Below are 20469 nucleotides of genomic sequence, written 5' to 3' on the forward strand. Positions count from 1 at the left end.
TTGAAAACTAGAAAAGCACTCGGAGAACGCAAACCTCTGCAAAGTCATATATTTAACATTTCCTGGATCCACACGGTGAACTGGATCATCATCAAAAGGTTATATATTGTTTTTGGTATCTTTATACACCAACCACGAAAAGTAAAAGTGAAAAGTATTTTTAACAGATATTTGAAACTGCAAATGGTTCAATGTTAAAATGTAATTTTTTTTCCTGAACTCATTCTGGATCAGATCAAGAGGACATTTTTCATTATGCATATTTTACGAGAAAGGATTTTTTGAAAAAGCCTCCTTTATAAGTAAATGCGATAATCCAGATTTCTTTTGTATCCAGATCCATCAAGTAGTTTTTCCTAACAGTCAGACAAACGCCATCAAAACGTCACCTCCTTGGAAGGAAGGAGGTCATATCCATTAGATTCGGTCCTAATCCCAAAATGATAAATTAGAGATAAATAACAATGTTAAGTATTCCTGTGACCTCCTATCCAGGTTCTTGGCTCATTGCACACATGAAAAATTGAAGCCTACCATTTTCCTCAATGAATTTAGTCATGAGGAATCGCTCTACTCTCCCCTCTTTGAGTGAGAAATCAAAGCCCAAACGGGTTTTTTGTTTTTTCACCTTTATGATGTTGAAATGGAGTCAGGAAAGAAAAGGCTGCTTTCATTTCTTGTGTTTGTGATACTTTGAAAAAGATAAAAAGAAGATGGCTGGATTCCAGCCATCGGGGAGAGGATGGTTGGGGGGTTGTCTGTAGCACTGAGAAAGCCGCCCAAAAATAACAAATCCAAATGCATTGCACGTTCGGGCAGTTTCCTCTCTGCTCCGATTTGATTCTTGAAAGTTGCCAAGACTGATTCTGACAAGAATTTGTCGTCTCTCCTGCTGCACCAATAATTATTGTGCTTAAAAGCCTGGCTCCTTTGATACTTGCTAAGTGACTTCAGCAGTCATGCATTAAACATTACGTTTTAACTTTTCAAACTGGGAGGGGGTGGTGTAATTTAGCTCTCTGTCGATGCCAACCCACTCCTCTACCGCTGCTGCAGGCTCAAGTCAATAATGCAAGCTGGAACATGCATGTCCATCAAAATAAATCTGTGCTGTGCTTCTGTTAAACCGTTAAGAAAGGAACTGGACAGGGGTCTCGCTTTGCTGTGATGTGTTTATGTTGTTGTTAAAGGACATTATTAACATAAAGCACCACGATCCCTCATGGAATAGCATCAGGAAGATAATTAGTGAAAGGGCAGTGCTATTTATAACCACCTTAAAGTGAAACTCTGAACATAACCTCCTCCGGAAGGTGTCTGTGCAGCATTGAGTTACCATGGTGACCTAGCCACCTTGATGACATTGAAAACTCTGGCTATAGGATCGACATACCTCGCCGAGGCATTAATCTCACTTTGTAGTCTCCCCAGAAGGACAAATGTCGACAACAAAAGGTGAGGCAGGAAAATCTCATTACGTCTGCTCTTCTGCTCGACTGAACGACGACTTAAAGAGACGACAGGAAAGCATCACTTGGGGATTTGGGACGGAGACAAACTCTCGACAAAAGCAGAACCGATCAAAGATGTTCTGGATTCAAGACCTGTGAAATATCTGCCTGCGTTTGTGTTTGACATTCACGTCGTAGATTTTGTGTCGAAGAAATATCACACAAAATGTTCCTATTACTGACTCAAAATTATTCATCCCCTGAATGACATATGTTTCTAGACTTTTCATCATAACTCTAGCAACAGCAGCAGTATCAGGATCAACTTGATTTCTAAACCGACTCTTTTCAGTTTGTGGCCTTCCTTTTCCATTCGCCTTTGAAGGAGACAGAGTTCATGACGAGACGATAGCTTCTGTGCGTGCCTCTGCCGTTACCTTCTCTCCGTTGGGGTTTCCCAGGACGTAGCATCCCATTATGTGGATGAGGTTGGGCTCTGGGTTGATTTTACTCATGAAGCGACTGAGCCTCCTCCAGAATCTGAACAAACGCAGAGGTTAAAGTTACAACAGGATATGACTAGTTCATTCCCTTCAAATGGGATCAACGGCGAACATGAATGATCCTGTGCTGTCCACGTTCACCACTGAAAGCACTAAGCAAAAAATAAACTCTCTGCATCTTTTAAAAAACCTGCACTTGTCATTTTTCATGATTTTTTAACCACTGCACTTTGGCATTGAAGACTCCACTTTAGCCAAATCTACCCAGGTTACGGAACAGAGGGGGAGGCGTGTGTGCGCATATTTATGAAACAAACATCACCTCTCTATTCAGACATGTGCCCCCCCCCCCCTCCCCGAGGAGAGAAGCATCGCTCAGAAAAGGAGCTGCTCGAGCTCTTAAAGGTGTTGAATCATCTGGACAGAACATGTTTTATTTTGATATCTAGTCTGAGAGCGCTCACAAACAGAAAGCAAGAAATAAGGACAATTCCCCATGACAGATGCGCATTACAGTCTTTGATCGTTTTAATGCTTGGAATGGAATGATTTATTTGTGCGTACACGATGGTGTTTGGGGAGATCGCTGTTAAAACAGATCATTTATTCAAACTACTGATGGAATAAAAGGCTGAACAGCTAAGGATTGTGATAGATTTCTGTAACGTCACTCCCGAAAAGGAGCCGATGGATTAAGAATCGAGCGTCATTGCCATAGAATAAAGATGTGTACTCACTGACTCATGTCCTCCTCCTTCTCTACCTTAGCAAAGGTTGCCACTTTATTCTTCAATAAATACAGGTGACCAGGACCGCCCTGAGAAACACACACATGAATGAAATCATTAGCGCTGTTGCAACCGCACATTTGTCTCAACTTTGAGTACTTTGGTACGCTCTGCCTGTTACTCGGGGGATTCCGAGCTCAAACTGTAGCCTCGCATCCCAAAACGATTCCCACAGCATCGCTCTTCATATTTTCATCTCCTTGTTCTTCACCTGACAGAAGATGAGCATCCTCCAGAACTTGCTTCCTCTCCTGTAAGCCGTGAGCTTCTTCTCTATTTCCTCTGCGAGGGACAAAAAAAAAAGGGGTTGGATTGATGTATTGATGTGTTCAACAGCGGGGGGGAGACAAGTAGCGATGTAGAGCCAGAGAAGGAGGGATGTGAAGCGTGAACACAAAGCTACTCTCCGGAGAGGAACTTCAAGCACTGGAGCAGGAATAGACAGACGACACTAGTGGGATGTGCCGTTTTAATTTGGATCAATTTGTGCTTTACAGCAAAAGAAAACGGGTCAATAAAAGAAACACAAAATGTTGTGGGTTGATTTCTGTGTTGCTGAACATTAGAGTTTTAGCGTTTGGGCTTCTGTTATGAGCAACAAGGGATCGTTCTCTCGTTTCAAAAACTGCACTTCAGCAGCGTCTGGATTTTAGTTTTTCTTTTTTTAAACAGATTAAATATGTATATTTAGACTTTCACAGGTGTTACCTGTTACCAGGTAATATTTTAGTCTCACACAGTCTTTTCCTCAAAAGAGGAAGTGATATTTTTCCACAGACTCAAAATTTGTAGCTCTATTCTCTTTTGGATTCTGTGTGTTTTGAATAGTAATACGTTGCTAATAAAACATCATATTTACTTACCCAGAATATCGTCAAACGTCGCATGTTCGTGGTCCTGTAAAGAAAACACGTTAACGTCTCGTCTTCGCTCGGAGCTGATCCCTGGTGCATCTCGCCTCGACACTAAACTCCTCCGTTACTCCTGCTGCACACTTCACTGCTGTCATACATGTCCTGATCTACTCTGACATACTTCTCCAGACTACCTCATGCAGTACCACAGTTCCTCTCTAGGCATCCTGTCCCTCGGCTTTCTCAAAGACACGATGCAGCTCCTTCTGACCTTCCCTGTACTTCTCCATGGCAAACCTCAACGCAAACATTGCATCAGGAAAACGATACACAAATGCTCACGTCCTATTCTAATAATATTCCATACAGCATCAACTTTTTTTTGTAATCAGGAATATAAAGTACCATAAAAAGGAACATCAACTGTAATGCGTCGATGCTGGACTCACATAGAGTATGGGAATGATGGATGGATCATCCCTTCGGATTATAGTGGGAACGTACTCCGCCTTGGGGACCTTAGAAGAGATCAACTAGAGTTGAAGGAGAAACAGAGTTGGTCGAAAGCAAGGGAAGCGAGGTTAGAGAAATGAGAGGAAAGTGAAAGCTCGATCTCCTGCCTGCAGGGAGCGTAATGTTTTATATAGCAGCACATAGTGGCATGGTACAGAATACCTTAGCGGCCTTTATGACACGGACTGTTACTTCATAGCCCTGAGACTAAAGTCATTCTAACCTACATCTGCCATCAGTGTGTGTGTGTGTGTATACTGCAAAAGCAGCTCTTTCTTTAAACTACTATTTTTATTGTGGAAGATAAAAAAAAAGTTTTTTTCTCCCGTTAAGTATTTAACATCGCCATCATTTGAGGATTATGGCGTATAGGACATTAGAGTTTGCTTAAATGATCTGCAGATTGCTAAAACGATTATCTCACCATAATTTTGGGAGGTACAAAGTCTTCTCCTTCACAGGCCAACCTCTCCATCTCTCTCTCCTCCTCCCAGTCCAAACCATCTTCGATGGCTCCTTCGTCCATTGTACCGCAGGAAGCCTGCAGGTCGCCGCCTAGAAGACATCGTAGCACGCCGGTGAGGAAAGACACTTGAGATAATAAGCTGTAGGAAGAAGTGTGAAGTGGGAGGCCAGAAAGGTGACACAAGAAGAGAGGAACTGGGAGTGACTGACCCAAGTTTCCACCAAATTGAGAGAAGTGAGTGCGGAGGAGAAAAGATGGATAGAATGGGAGGAAGAGTGAGGTGGCAGAAGCTGCACAAAAGTGACTGATAGTAAACATGACAGCTGGGAGCAGCTAATAAGGACAGCTATTATAGCTGGGATGGAGGAAGGTTATGTGCCATCATGCTATTTTTTGGACATGAAAGAAAGTTACTAAAATATTATTTACATATTTCATCAAGAGAACAATATAAAAACGAATCTGAAATAAACCAGATGTACTAGTGGCTAATCTGAGGGAATAAAAGGGCTCAGTCCGCACTGGAGAAGCATTTATTTCAGAATCGGAATCAGAACTCTTTATTGATCCCAGTGGGAAATGTAAGTGGCAATAAACTCATTTGCCTTGCAGGACGAACAATGATAATAGCACTTGAGCATGATAAGAACAAGCTGCTCATTAACAGCAGACTGTTGATTCGACAAGCAGGAAACTGTGGCCCATCGCTCACCGGCTAGAATTTCTGAAAGCTTTTATTTTGTACGGATGTGAGCTTTTGTGTGGATCGAGCACACATTTAATCATTAACATTCCTTGTTGTTATTTTTTATTGACTTCAGTGTTTATTTTGGCAGCACCATTTTAGCTGATATAGTTGCTTTTTGAGATATTAGGTAGATTCTGTGGGGGCTATTTATGTTGAATATATCTGTATGAAGGCCTTTTCTATGACGGGAATTTCTGCTATATTCATCGCAACAGTAAATTATAGACTCATTTTCATTTGGGCTCTGACAGATATATTGAAAAGAATGAGTGTTTTAATTTAGAAACTGTGTCATCCTTACTTATTTCACTGAAAGATAATTGACCGGTATATTATGGTGTTTTTTAAACGTCTGCCTCAAGAATCCACCATCAGTCAAGTTTGAGCTCAAAGACACCTAATAGAGAAGTCTAATAAAAATGTACCTGGGGGGTAATAACAGTTTGAAAATGGGAACTGAAGCAGAAGAGTATGAAAAAGAGAAAAAATGTCAAGAAAGACTGACAGTTAATGTCACTAGTTTGGGGAACAATACCTGTCCCTCGGGGAAAAGGAAGAACGAGGCATCAAGCACACGATTAGACTGTCATCAACAGTTCATGTATCTGTCATCACACTTTGAAACAAAGAAAGATGGAGGTGGACAAAACACAACACAAAAAACGCGGATAGGCAGACATCAGCAGGAACAACAGCACATGCAAAACTGTGTGTGCGTTGAGACGCCCTTGAGAAACAGACACGCTTCCCACACATCCTCACGGTAACCGTCGCACCGGCCTGACACAAACTCCAGGCTGGAAGACATACTCACAGAGAGAGAGAGCATCACAAAGTCGAAGCAACACCCACGGTCATTGGAGACAGATGGACAGGGTCAGGACAGCAGAGACAGAGTCAGCTTGTGTGTTTTGTGCGCGTGCTCGCTCACAAACATGTGTGTTCGATGTTTTTGATCCATCTAAAGCAGGAAGTGTAAATCCATGATGGCCAAATAGCAGTCCATAGCGTGGAGTCATATTCGTCTTATGTTTGTGCGCATTGACATGCTAAATGCTACGTTGGGTGATGTACTCGATGGAAAAAGTCTCTGTTTGGCATACGTAATATACATACCTAATAAATGTATCAAAAAGAGCACAACAATACCTGTGGGTAAAAAAAACCCTTTTCTATCAAGTAAAAACATCCAGCCTCTATTATAAGTAAATGGGAAAATCAGGATGTTTTTTTGTATCCAGACGGGTATCCAGCTCACTCTCAAAGTTTAACAGGATTCTAACTAGACCCATCTTCAGGTTATTATTATTTTCATCAAGATCCATCCAGTGGTCTTTCCCTAATCCTGCTAACAAACGGACAGACAAACAAACGGCGTCAGAAACACAACCTCCTTGGCGGAGGCAATAAAGGAGGAAAGGGAAAATGCTGGCACAATTCTAACATGCTATAAATGTGTTTCTGCCGCTGAAGGCAGGGTTTGTCATCCTGAATGTTCATCAGGACCCCGGTCTTTGTGGGGGATGTTTGTGTTCCCTCCTCTTTCTCAAGCACTCATTGACCTCTATTTTACACTGCAGATGATTTGGCCTCGTTTCAGCTGTAGTCGTACATCAGAGCGCTGATCACCAGACCTTTTTATGGCTGACAAATAATAAGTGCTAAGTGGCTTCTGACTCTGTGTGAACCCCCCCGGTGTAAGTGAGTTAATTAATGTGAAAGCTACCGAGTGAGCACAAAGCAAATCCAAGGTGTAATCAATCTGCCAGTCAAGATGGAAGGCACAAAGGGGTCGGATGAGCAATAGATGACTGAACACCTTGTTCACAACTCTGTGACGGTTCAGTCCGAGAGCAGAAACACTTTCTGATGGAGCTCTTAGGATGTTTGGATCTCAGTCGTCAGGATAATAATAAAGTTACAGTTTAGTTTAAAATAAATGCATCGTTCGTTTGTCTGCAGCAGACAATTAAAGGGCTTTGCTGCCCGCTCGGAGAACAACCTGAGACTACCAAGCAGATCAAATGTTCAAAACCTGGTGTGTGTCATCTAAAAAAGTGTTGCTCATGGGTTTATCCCTGCATGTTCTTCGTGCAAATTGTTATGTGCATCATCTATACATTCATACAAATATATATATGTGTGTGTGTGTCTGTGTGTGTTCACGTGCGTACGTCTGTGTTAACTCACTGTCTTTGGGTTCATTAGCAGAGTCATTCTCGACCGGGGTGGGGTCACTCCAGGAGCGGCTGAAACTCTTCGATCTACGCTCGGCAAACGCTAATGCAAGTGGGGGAGAGATCGTCACACACGTACAACACACCTACACACACACACACTGACAAATCGGTCAAATCCGACCACACAAGTGCAAAGATGGACACGGCCGCTTCTTCACAAACACAAACAAGGCCATCCTGCCAAATACCGGCACACACAAGCTGCCAAAGACAGACAACAAAACAGCAACAGCTGACGCTGCGACCGGATCATCAGGACGGCCTTGCTACGACTCACCTCTGACACCCTGTAACACCATGACCTACCCCAACACTGATTCCTATAGCAGAACGGGTGAATATCTAATGTATCTTAACTCCCACAGGCTTGACGGGGGGTCCAGCTCCCTTTCATGCATGAAAGCATTTCACGGTCTCAAAGAAAGCTCCAGGAGGACGAGCTCCTTCTCTCAGCAGGGGGTCGAGGGGGCGGGACGATTCTGACTTTCCTTTCAAAGTAAGAAGTAATGTATACGGGGAGGGGGGGGGGGGGGGGGGGCAGCACAGTTGGGAAGCTATTTCATAATTTAGTATATTTGCCTAGAAACTATTCAAACAAATAAAACGCCAAACAATAAAAGCAATGCGACGAAGAAATAAAGACAACCTCCAGCTCACACTCACATACGTACGCGCACACACACAAACACACACACACACACACACATGCACGTATATCGCTGGCGTGTCACACACTGATGTACTATAATTTTCTCAAGGAAATGCAATAGTGGGTTGCAAACGCAGACGCAATCGGAGCCACACATGCAAAACGACAGGAACCTGAGAGAACAAATAGGGGTGATGACGGCGGGGCGAACAACATCACAGCCAATTTGAGCAAACATCAACCACACACACACATCTCTGACTCACTCTGAGCTTTAATCCTTCTGCTGCCCACCATTCGAAGATGCTTCCGGAAGTTCCTGTGGGTAGAGAAATGAAAGCAAAGGAGGGAGGACAGAGGACAGAGGACAGAGGAAGAACCCAAACGTAAAGAAGAAAGAGAAAGAGGGACGAGAGAAGGGTGGGCGGGAAACAAAGCGAGGAAAGACAAAAAGTTTGGCGTCATGCTCCTGCTTCTAATTAAAGATAGATAATTATAGATGAATATACACATTTCCTTGTCAATGTGAGTTGAAGACACTTCTACAAAGAAGCGCTGTGGGCGTAACGCACCAAACCATCCACCTGCCCTTAAGAATAAAAGCCTGCATCATAACTCATTTCACACAATCGTCTGCACTAACTGAATGAAAACGCTGCCTGAATCTGTCACAGGGTGGATCTTTCTATCTTTTAATAAGTCTCTGAACACTGTATCTCAGAAGACAAGAAAAGATAAGATGGCATGAGATAAGATTGGGAAAGACGATGAACTGATACGATAGAAAAAGATACGATACGGTACGATATGACGACACAACATATGATACGATACAGTACAATATGCTACATGCCATGATACGATATGATGATGCGCTGGCGACGCGTCTGGGGTGTACCCCGCCTCTCGCCCACAGTAAGATGGGATATGCTGCAGCAACACCCGCAACCCATGAAAGCGGAAAAGCAGGTGTCGATGGATGGATGTACACGATACAATATGATTACACAATACGGTACGTTAACATGATACAATACAAGATCAATGTGGATATAAATGGGCAGCTTTTGTGTACTGATGGCTTTTCTGTTCATTTTGCTGCTCCTCATTTGTCCTTTCATTGGGAGTAATCCATTTTTTATTATATCAGAACACCTTGACTTATGACAACATTATAAATAATCTAATTGACTGATTGACATCTAGTGCATATTAACTTCCACAAGCTTGAATCACTGCAGTTTTATTTCGTACACGACTTATTTCACAGTCGATGTGACCTTGCAAGATATCCGTGACGAGGTCCCGTCCCCCCCAAAGCGATGCAGAGATGTTGGAAGAAATTACGGGAAGATAAGATGAGGGTTGTATAGTCTGCAGACATCTTTATTCAAGAGGAGACCAGAGAAGCAACTGTGGCATCAGCCTGAAGGGAAAATCTCGTAATTGTTGTGAAGTACTCATCAATTCCTCTACTTGCATAAATGTAGAAAATGTAATGATACATTAACAAATTTAAACAGATTAGGATTATGCATACGTCATTATTATTATTTTATTGTGTAACTCTACTTTTCAGTAGTCAGCTCACTGCATCTAGTGACGATCAGAACATGCTGCGTCATAGATGACTACTAGTAGCTTGATGAGGTGGTTTCTCTTTAGTGGGTTGTCGGTACTTCTATTTGCTTAATAGAGACACGCATTTTCATGTCTCTGATGAAAACACATTATTTATTTCATTTATGTCTGTGTCTGATCCTGACCTGAGGCGAGTGCCGTTTTATCCTCCTGTCACATCTGCACTGTCTGAGCACGCTGAACCACCAGCCAGCGCTCCTGATTAATGACCTCTGCATCGGGTTTGGAAACGTGTGCATGGGTGAACAGGTCCGTGTTGATTTGGAGCCGGAGACCATAAAAATAGAAGCCAGATGAAAGGACGCAAAGTCTTTGGAGGCTGCCTGTCCTTGGTTTACCTCGGCAGGAGTTTGCTCGCAACAGCAAGCAGTGAACTCCACTGCTAATTTCCATGAGCAACACAAATTGTGTCAGAATATGGTCTGTAAATAATAATGCATGCCACGAATCTTATTTTTTGTTATTTGTTATTAATGTGCACCTTTGTTATTTGTTATTAATGTGCACCTTTGTGTACTCTTAATGACTTGTCCTATAACATTATTTCCATATTTCCAAGTCATTCCATGTTAGTATCTATTAAACTGACAGTTTAATAGACAAACTGACATTTTGCATCCAAAATCTTAATTTGAATGAGAAAAGACATGCGATGACCATCCTTCCTCTCTATATGTGAAAATAATGTTTTTAATACGTGTTTCCTTAACAGTTTTATATCTGACCAGATATGAGAGTCTGTCTTTGCTGGGGTTTTTTTTAGTTATGACGAGGTGTTGAATGGGTAGCTTCAACTGATAACTGATCAATGATATCAACCAGTAAATTCAAAGTAAATTCATGCACCATGTTCATGTCTCAATCCCAAAGAAAATGAACTCATAAAACCAGATACTTTTCTGCTCGTCTGCTGCTATTTGTGTGGAAAACGGAACGTCTTGTGGACAGTGGTGCAACAAATAATAGCACTGTAAACCGGCAAATATTAGCTGTTTAAATATGTATAATTATTAGCTTAAAAATACACTAAAAGTACCAATATAATAATTTTAGAATGTTTTTTTTTAACCATTGATTTATTAATGTGAAAAGGGTGTGCAGTTCAAAAAGACAGCCTAATATAATAATACTGGGTAATTCACAACGTAATAAAACAGGGTGACTAACTGTGTATATTGTATAATAATATAGGAATTAAATATCTAGGAAATAAAGCTCTGAAATAAATGAAACTTTTTTAAAAGTTGGATTTCTTAAAAAAAAAAAATCAAAAGACCCAGATTCATTGTTTATAGCACAATAAATACAAATTAAACTAGATACAAAATTAATTTAAGATTGTCATCAAGATTAAACCAACAATAAAACGCTTTAGTATTGGACTATTGCACTATAATAGTATTATTATTAGCTTATTGCACTATAACCCATCAAGAAATTATTATTATTATTTGTCATTTTAAAGGTTGAGATAACACTGAAGAAGAAAGGGTCCCACTAAAAATATCTCTTCTTTTCATACTAGAATGCAAGATTTTGCCTTTTTGATTGAATTTGATGCTTTTCCTAATCTTATTTTCATTGGAAAACAATCAATTGAGAATGTTTTTGTTTTTTTTTAGAAACATGTTCTTTGAGTAATGATGGATAAAGTCTTTTCCAGTGGACTTTAGTCCAATGAGGTAAATGTTTCCACCAAAGATTTGTTCTGCTGTTTTCTCATCATGTTCAAATGACTCATGTTGATGAATTAACACACAGAGTTAATGTGCTGACACTGCAGATGGATGACGCCGTGATGTCAGAGATGTACTGCATGGTGTCACATTCACCATCTGGCCCTGCGCAACACAACGTCTGGGCCTGAGGAGGACTTTGTGAACTTGTCACTGATGCCATTCCTCCTGCAAGTGTTAGAGCGCCTCACCTCCTTTTTTGCAAATGTACTGTTTTCAATTTTACATTGAAGGAATTGGTGAAGGAAATTATTAAATGCTCAGAGATGAAAAAATTATTTGCAAACGAAGTGGGAACACAAGCCACTAAAGTATATTAGAAGTTCTTTTGCCATTTAAAATTTCATATTATTAAACCCAACTTTCACAGTGTTTTACAAAACCATTCACAACCCAATATTTACATATGAGGCGTGAGTTTGCAATTAGCAGTTCCTCTCGGTGTGGCTGAACAGAATTCAGATTCCGAGCCAATTTGTGTGTGTGTGTGTGTGTGTGTGTTTTGTTTTGAACTACCTATCTTAATCCATTTTAATCTTCTGTTTTTTTTAGACTAAAACACAGACTCTCTGTTTGTCTAGTAATGAGGGCTTCCAGTCAGAACATCCTGTTTAAAGACGCTGACATCTTCACACCACGCAGACTCTTCGTCTTAATCAGATTAGAAATGCTTGTAAATAAGCAACAACAGCAAACTAGCCAGAAAAAGCTCAAACGTGTTCCCACCTTGGATGGGGACATTTTATACATCTGGATGATCGAATTCTGTTTTTTTTCTCTTTCCTTATATCCACACAAATCCCTAAAACGCTTTTGCCAGGACGTTGCGCAGTATTACGGGGATGAGAGTGCGTGAGGACTGGCGTAGCGTGACGCTGCAGAGAGGCTGATGCTTTTAGCTGCAGGATTTATTTGGCTGTGTGAGGGGCTGCAGCGTAAACCATCATATCACCAGCTCAAATGCTCTTTCCTTTTCATCGCTGCTACAAATGTGCCCACTCTGCATGTCATGCGATGCTAATCGAGACACTGAGATGGACCTTTTGTGTCTTTGCATTCCCTTGAGGCGGAATTCTTAAAGGAGCAGTTTTTTTTCTGTGGAAATGTGTTCTCCTTCAATTTAGGCTGTCTTGGAGCTTTTACAATCTTAGTTCAGCTCCTGCAGTGCAGGAAAATGCTCCGGGTTTAAAAGCCTCCATTTCTTTGATGGAATCTTTTATTCTCTATCTTGAAATTACTATCAAAAGGTCAAAAGCGAAGCTGCTGTGGGAGCTGGCCATTGTGAGACTCTGACATTGCTCTGGTTTCAGAACAGTAAGCGATAGTGTGAAAGTGTGTGAGAGTACAACAGGGCTGTGAGATGCATCACTGTGAATGTGTGATTGTGACATTATCGCTAAGCAGGGAAGGCGCGACCCTCCAGTCCTGTGAAGCTGATTAACATTTATCCACAGCCAGAACTAAAGCATCTCCAACCATGTTAAATCACTTGCTCATGTCTTTGAATACTTTGTTAGAAAGTGGCTTAAAATATTCCCATAAAAGTAATATCTGTTAAAAGGCTAAGTATAATATAGTTTTACTGAACATTATGCAAAAATGAGTACATACCTGCATTTATTGGGAATTTTAATTTGGTTCTCTGGGAGCATTTACACGGATTGTGGTCTTTACTTAAACTGAAATCCACTACCTGCAATGAAGGAACATTTTAGCCAGAGGATCTGAATAAATAAATCTGCCAAGTGTTTTGGGATATGACCAAACTTTAAACTAATGATGAACTATGCAAATGAATATTACAACTTTCGGTTATCCGAATGCCAACGTTGTCAGTATGTTTCCATTCCAGAATCACTCTGGTGAAGACGCTCAAGGTCAAGTTACACAGTACTCCAATTTATAATTCATGCTCCTTTCCCCAGAGCCAAGAAACATAATATCGTAGCTTGTGACATCATCCCAATGTCAAGCGTAATGGCAGAGTGGGAGAAACTTTAGTGTTCCTGAACAGCGAGCCAGAAAAAAAAGGGAAGTAAAGAAAAGATGTAGATGTGAGTAGAATCCAAACCAGTTTATGCTTTAACTACTGCAAGGATTTTGGGCAGCATGGTGGTGCAGTGGTTAGTGTTGTTGCATCACAGCAAGAAGGCCATAGGTTTCATGTTCTCCCCGTGTCTGCTGTGGGTTCTCCGGCTTCCTCCCACCACCAAAAAACATGCAGCTTAGGCGGATTGGTGACATTAAATTGCCCGTAGGTGTGTGTGTGTGTGTGTGGCTGATTGTCTCTCTGTTGCTTTGCGATGAACTGCTTGTCCAGGGTGTACCCCGCCTCTCGCCCATTGACTGCTGGGATCGGCTCCAGCTTGGCCCGCGACCCGATAACGGACAAAGCGGTTGGAAAATGAATGAATGAAACGACTTTATTCTGCTTTCCAGTGTTGCTGGCGGAGAGAGAGATTGCATTGAGTGTAAAGAGTGTAATGAGTCAATGACAACAAAGTGCATTCTGATTCTGATTATTGTGTCAGATATGGATAGTTGATGACAGATGACCAGTAGAATAGATCACAGACAAAACTGCTGGGCCAATGCAAGATGAGAGAGCCCCTAAAGGTCAATGATAGGATAATTTGTGACTCCTGAAAGAGCTGTTGCCAGAATAACCCAAATACCAACAGACTTTTGCTACAGAGAGTAACTAAAACCCACCTACTGTATCTACCTACATGAAATCACTGTCATGGGCCGGCAGTTAATAGGGATAGGGTAAAATTGGTCAGGGGGGGGGGGGCTAAGACAAAGGAAGAGGGCAGGTGTACTCACGATATCCTGTTCGAGCGTCCCGTGTCCATTTAGCATGTGAGAAAAGAGGAGAGAGAGAAACACAAAAAGAGCGGTTCATGCACCAGCGAGTAATGAGTCCAAACGACAGGGAGAGAATGAGCTGGGAGAGGCATAAGAAGTGAGTCACGGCTGACCTCCAGAAATAAAAGGTCTTAAAACTTCCTCAATATCTCTACTGGTATGCAGCTTATTATCCGTTCCCAGTAAACCTTATGCAATGGCTGAGTCCGATTTTGTGCTGGGAATGTGGTCCGAAAAGATATGAAAGGCGAATGGCATCAAATGAGAAGTTCCAGATCAAAGGAAAGTGTTGCCGGAAGCTAAATCCACATTTCAATGTGATGTAGTGGTGACTGCTGCCTTCAGTTATTTGAAAAACCTTTGGAATCTCTTCCATCCGGCTGGATGATATAGAAATATTCACATCTCAAAATCTTATTCCAACATTCGATGTTTGACTGCCGCTTGTTAATTAGGTCGTCGATTCTTGTGATTCAAGTGTTGAATGAAATAAGTCTTTAGTATCTCTCCGTGTGATTCTCTATCAATGTGATCATTGCGGGTATAATTTACTGTGTACACAGTTTAGTTTTACACTAAATGAAAAGGGTAAGATAAGTAAACCATGGATCAATCCAGGCTATTGGCTACTAGTTTTGGCCATTAGTGATTATCAGTAGTCTAAATACAAACATGCAAGCCTCTTCTTCTTTGGTGTATTTCTACACATTAAGCTGTGACTTGTCTAAAGTAACTTAGCAATGTAGTATTACTCTTCATTATTTACTTGTGTGTACTTTATATGTATTGTATGTGTTTTATGGTGTTAAACTGTTCTTTCACTTGAATCTGTCTCTGCTGTCTTGACCAGGACGCCCTGGAAGGAGGGATGTGGTATCTAAATTAAATATAATACAGATAATACAGTTCTGCGACCTCTCATCTTGTCTGGTCATTCAATACTTTCAGTTAAGTTCCGATATCTGCAAAACTAATTGATTCCCCTCATTTTTATTTTGTGTTTAGCGCTACTATAGTCAGCAAAGGTTAGCATGTGAGCATGCAAAATCACAACTTTCCAAACAAACCCTAATTTGGGGTAAAATAGTCATTATTGATGGATCGCCTTCCTTTAGCGAGCTTTAAAGTATAAGGAGAGTTGATTTTATTTTTTTATAGCTCTCCAAAATAAAAATCAATAGCAGCCTTGAGGAGGCAAATCAATCTAAAAACCAATGCTACATTTGGAAAGCGGCTTGCAGCAATGTAAAGTATGTACTTTGTATTTAATGGCTTAAAAGGCAAAAACGGGGACGTCAACACACCCAGGCCGATCTCTCAGACAGAGCATGCACTATGAATCCGAGCGTTGTTTGTGCACATGAATGATTTAGTTGTGTGCTGAAAAGTGGGACACTCACGCCTGCATGGTTGTTGTGGCAGTTTGAAAGCTGAACATATTCTCCTTGGGAAACCAGTTAGTGTCCTCTGCAATTAGAGAGAAGAACGATGACTGCAAAGGTCAAGTAGAAACAGGACAGGAAGATCCATGTGCCGTACTGGCGCACAGATGTTCTAATAAATATATCCGAAATATGGCACAAAACCCTTCCACAGCACTTTACAGTCCACCACTCCACAAATGGAGAGAGGGAGAGACACAGCAGAAGACAGCAAAGGAGAGAGACGGGGAGACCAAGAGTGGGAAATACAGACCACCACGTTACATCCAACATCAACCGATCAGACCCTACCAGACCTCAGAAGAAACAGATTCCAGGTGCGTTGAAGCAGTCCAATGTGACGCTCGCTCACGTTGGCTCAGAGCTCATGCAAACTCAACTTCTTTCTTAACTCAAAGATGCATTTTCTTAATTATGCCTTACTACTCTAAAGGGTAACGTTTTAAAATCTGACACTCGGCTTTCAAAAAAACGTCCTCGAGCAATTTTGCTACTTCTGCAAAATAAAATGAAAATGTCACAAACAGCAGACTAATGGGGAAGCGAGTTTGAATGCTTCCTTACTCTTTAACTAAAATGAACTCAGGCAATGGTGAATAACAAGAACGCTTAGCGTTACTGCAGCAACTCCTCGAGGAATGCTGCTCTACTTTTGTGAACTTTATATTTAATTTCTCTTTTCTTTAAGTGGACTGTTTGGCGTCTTTAAAACGTCTCAGCTATCCAACGTATCTTTTCATTATGGCTCCAAGAATTATTAATATAGACTCAAATGGAAACAGATTCCATCCTTCAGCATGTTTTAGTATTCAGTACCGTTTTGCAAATATTTCTTCTTTCAAATATTTGCTGTGTGTATTTCCCTTGCTTGTGTTTTAGTCAAATGCTGTTTCATCTCTGGTCCGGTATCAAACCCACCCAAACCGCGGGTTATGATCTAACCCGCATCCCACCCTTGTTTATAATTCAGCGCCTCTCCCATCTTCTGTGTCCTCCACCCTCTCACCTCTCTCCAGCCCAGTCACCCGGTCCACACTCCACATCCGCTCTAGGCGTCGGTGCTGCTTGCCTGGCTCTCGGGATGCGCTCTCCAGATCCAGGGAGCCCTGACTCCGTGAGGGGGCGCCGCTGCACGAGTCACAGGCCAGTCCACTGCACTCCGCCTCCCCCTTTCCACCCTCGCCCCATCCACGGATATTGTGGGCACTGACGGAGGTCTGCAGCGGGGGTTGGGGCAGCCCGTGGTGCTGGCTGGGGTGTGCTGCTTGGCGGGTGTGGGGTCCGGTGATGGCTAAAGGCTGCTGGCTGCTACTGCTGCTGCTTCCGCTTGCCCCGCTACTTCCTCCGCTGCTGCAGGGCGCATTTGTGCCCGAGACGCTGTGGTGGTTCCCATGGTGATGATTGCTGTGATGATGATTGCCGTGATGATGGCTGGTGCCGCGGCCGCTGCTGGCGAGGTGGTACTGGGTCGGCGATGAGGACGCGGAGGATGGGGAAGCGGAGGGATGGATCAAGCCACCTCTGGCTCCCACCCCACGACCCCCCGACTTCTCCTTAAGAACGTGCAGCTCCAGGCTCTCCTTGCTGCCTCCGCCGCTACTCATCAGCATACCTCGCTGGGTGGTGATGGTGTACACGCGGGCCGGCTGCAGGGTGCACTCCACACACTTCTGCTGGTCTTCCTCCACTGAGAAACTGCGCTCCAGGGACAGCTGCGACGGCTTGGCAGAGACAGCGATGGAAGGCGGAGCTGCGAGCGGCGTCTTCACAAGGCTGGACTCTCGGTTGTCCTCACGGGCCCGGGTGTTGTTGGAGGAGTTTTGCAGGTGGTTGCTGTTATTGACACTAAGGGTGTCAGTTGGCGACTCCGGGTCAGGAGCAACCAGAGTTTCACACAGAAGATGAGCTGGTTTGATGACGAAGAAGACAAACATGGGTGTTAGAAAAATAAGTGGACACGAGGAGAGGGAAAAGAAGAGGATGACACAGGATCATCTTTGAGAGTTTGTCAGTTGTACCGGGGATGCACTGTGATTCCAACAAAGCATGTCTACGGTGGATGATGAAGGGAAGCAGCAAGGATTACATGGAGCAGGACAGAGGGACAGACGAATGGCAGGAGATGCTGACCTGATCCGTTTCGGTTTTCAGGATGTGTATGGGACAGGTACTCTCCAAATGCTCGCGCTGCTCTGTCGGGGGGGGACACACATACAACACACATGATGACATTAATTTATGGGCAGTGAGTGAGCGAGAGAGGAGGGGAAATGGCAGGAGGGAGAAGGGGAAGGGAGATGTAAATTATGAACCAAATTGGCTTTTTTTTGTAGGTTTGCCCCACCCACTGATTAAGACTTGGCCGATTTATCTCCACACTCAATGCCAGAGTGAGCAGATTAAAGGATCGAGTGATGTCGTTTCTCAGCATGACCTCGGTCCGCTTTGGTTGTTTTCATTCGTGTTCAGATGTGCAGCATATAGTTAAAGTTGTGGAAGATTGCTGGGGATGCACGGAAAAGCAGACTATGTGAGCTGTTAGCGCCTGTGTCCTGCTCTTTATGCTACAGGCATCCTTTCAGTTTAATGACACCGGCGTTCTTCTAGTCAGTCTGTGGCGAGGGCGGAAAATGAGCAAAGCTACATAAAGAGAGATGGATCATTCTGAAGAAGCGCCCTCAGCGTCAGTCTGGGGACTATTTGGAAGTAAGCAGAAGTATATTGGTTTCAACATATAACCTGGTATTAAAACATACACATGCATGCACTTTTGGAGAACAAAATGTGTGGCGGGAACTGTTGGTGCAGCTCCGTCAATTATTAAAGCCTGTCCAACACAGCAGGAGTGCACAAACACACAAACAAACGCACCCACGTGCACTCAATCAAAGAGCAAGAGCACATTGGAAGCTTTTCTTCTTTTGTGCTTAAAAGAATAAAGCAACTAATACACAGTAAAGTTGCAAGCAGCACCAAATCAGTTAAACAATGTCACTTCAGCAAGTTTAACTCTGTAATAGAGAAAATGCAAAATGGTGGTTTTTGAGACAAATGCATTTTAATATAATTTGTGCTGCCACCTATGGGCGGAGCTCAAAAAGTTTTGGTCGACCAAATGTCACCTCAAGATGTGTGATCATAATAATAATAATAATAATAGCATGCACTCTGAAACAGACATTTTAATGTGAAAATCTTAAACTGTTCAAATCCAAACAAGGTTACTTCATCTGAGTGTAAGACTATCTCAGCCTTAATCGTTCCTTAATGTTGAAGCCCAACATTGTTTATTACTCAACCTCTACCTCAGGTATCTGAAATGACTCATACCCTTCCTTTATGTCACATTATGCAGTACCTGCTCCAACGTATATGTTTGCTGTGAAGTCAAATTAAATTAAAGTTTCCACAGAAACTTGAGAACATGTCAGATGATCTTCCTCAAATAAATCCTCCCTTACATTAGAAATAACCATTAAAAATATAATATACCGGTAATAAGATTGACAATCAAAGATAGACGAGAGAAAGAGAAAGCTCAAATATTGAAAGCATGCTTATTAAAATGTCCAGATAGAGAGGATCATGGTGACACTGCGGTTCTGGTGTAATACAGCGTTGATGCTGCATATGATATTCCTGCCCTAGGCGCATGCTGCAAGAGTCCACCAGTGGGCCTCCGCAGGGTACAAATGACCTACGAGCCCTCGTTGTCTGCAGTCCCACAGACAAACTGCCCCAGGTTTGCCGTGGACCGGCTAGTTTAATGCTAATCCGATTGGACATATTAGAATATTCCCCATACACGGAAATAAATGCCAAATGAATGAGATATGGTTCCTGACAGGATGCCAAGATTGGGAAACAATGTGGGGGCAAATGCACTTTACGTGTGACTGTGTCGCGATGCCACTCGTCTGTGCGCGGATCAGTAGGTGTCCCTGTGAAACTCAGGGACATTTTCAATTGAACCCTCCTGTTTTATATTCGCCAGACTGAAGCACTCTGATGAGAATCAGCAAACAATGGTGCAAGAAACCCGCATCATGCATTATACATGAGAGGAAACCAAGTTGAGACCTGGGAGGGGAAAACGCCTCTTAATCCACACGTTACCCAAAACCTATCTCTGTGTCTGATGAGTGAACGCATCACAGGTGTAGGAGAAAGTCCGAGGTGAAAAATAAAAGTGGAGGAAAAGTTGGGAAAAGGACGCCAAAGAGGGCGAAATGAAATTCGTCCTGCATGCTCTCAGACATGTGACAGGGGTTTGGGGGAAAGGAACGAGTCGGGGAGGGGAGTTTGTGAGGAGCAGAGATGGGATTAGAGCAGACAGCAAGAGGAGTGTACAGAGAAAAATGGGGCATATTAAATTAGAAAGTTGGAATAAACTTCAGGAAACTGAGGAAGATGGAGAACAGTCGGGACAATGAGGAAGAGGATTGTTAATAAATTCTCTTTCTCCATTGATGATCAATTCAGCCCTGAAATCCTTTGTGCCTCTTAAGGAGCATCTACAGCCTCATTAACAATCTCAATCAGGAGAGGACGGCACACGTTCCTGTTTAGC

The 20469-nt window shown here is 42.5% G+C and overlaps 1 protein-coding gene across 1 annotated transcript in view; it reads right to left on the reverse strand.

Annotated features, from left to right (window-relative positions):
* nsmfa (NMDA receptor synaptonuclear signaling and neuronal migration factor a) overlaps positions 1 to 20469 on the reverse strand; it is a 28701-nt gene that overhangs the window by 1019 nt on the left and 7213 nt on the right. The window contains exons 2-12 of the mRNA XM_068752989.1: positions 18030 to 18091; positions 16906 to 17805; positions 15858 to 15924; positions 8479 to 8531; positions 7514 to 7603; positions 4534 to 4664; positions 4046 to 4129; positions 3606 to 3639; positions 2954 to 3024; positions 2692 to 2771; positions 1889 to 1991 (exon numbers count right to left, since the gene is read on the reverse strand). Of these exons, the coding sequence (XP_068609090.1) occupies positions 1889 to 1991; positions 2692 to 2771; positions 2954 to 3024; positions 3606 to 3639; positions 4046 to 4129; positions 4534 to 4664; positions 7514 to 7603; positions 8479 to 8531; positions 15858 to 15924; positions 16906 to 17805; positions 18030 to 18091 (1675 nt within the window). The remainder of the gene's footprint in view (positions 1 to 1888; positions 1992 to 2691; positions 2772 to 2953; positions 3025 to 3605; positions 3640 to 4045; positions 4130 to 4533; positions 4665 to 7513; positions 7604 to 8478; positions 8532 to 15857; positions 15925 to 16905; positions 17806 to 18029; positions 18092 to 20469) is intronic.

The sequence above is a fragment of the Brachionichthys hirsutus genome, chromosome 19 (genome assembly GCF_040956055.1).
Source record: "Brachionichthys hirsutus isolate HB-005 chromosome 19, CSIRO-AGI_Bhir_v1, whole genome shotgun sequence".
NCBI classification, from domain to species: Eukaryota; Metazoa; Chordata; class Actinopteri; order Lophiiformes; family Brachionichthyidae; genus Brachionichthys; species Brachionichthys hirsutus.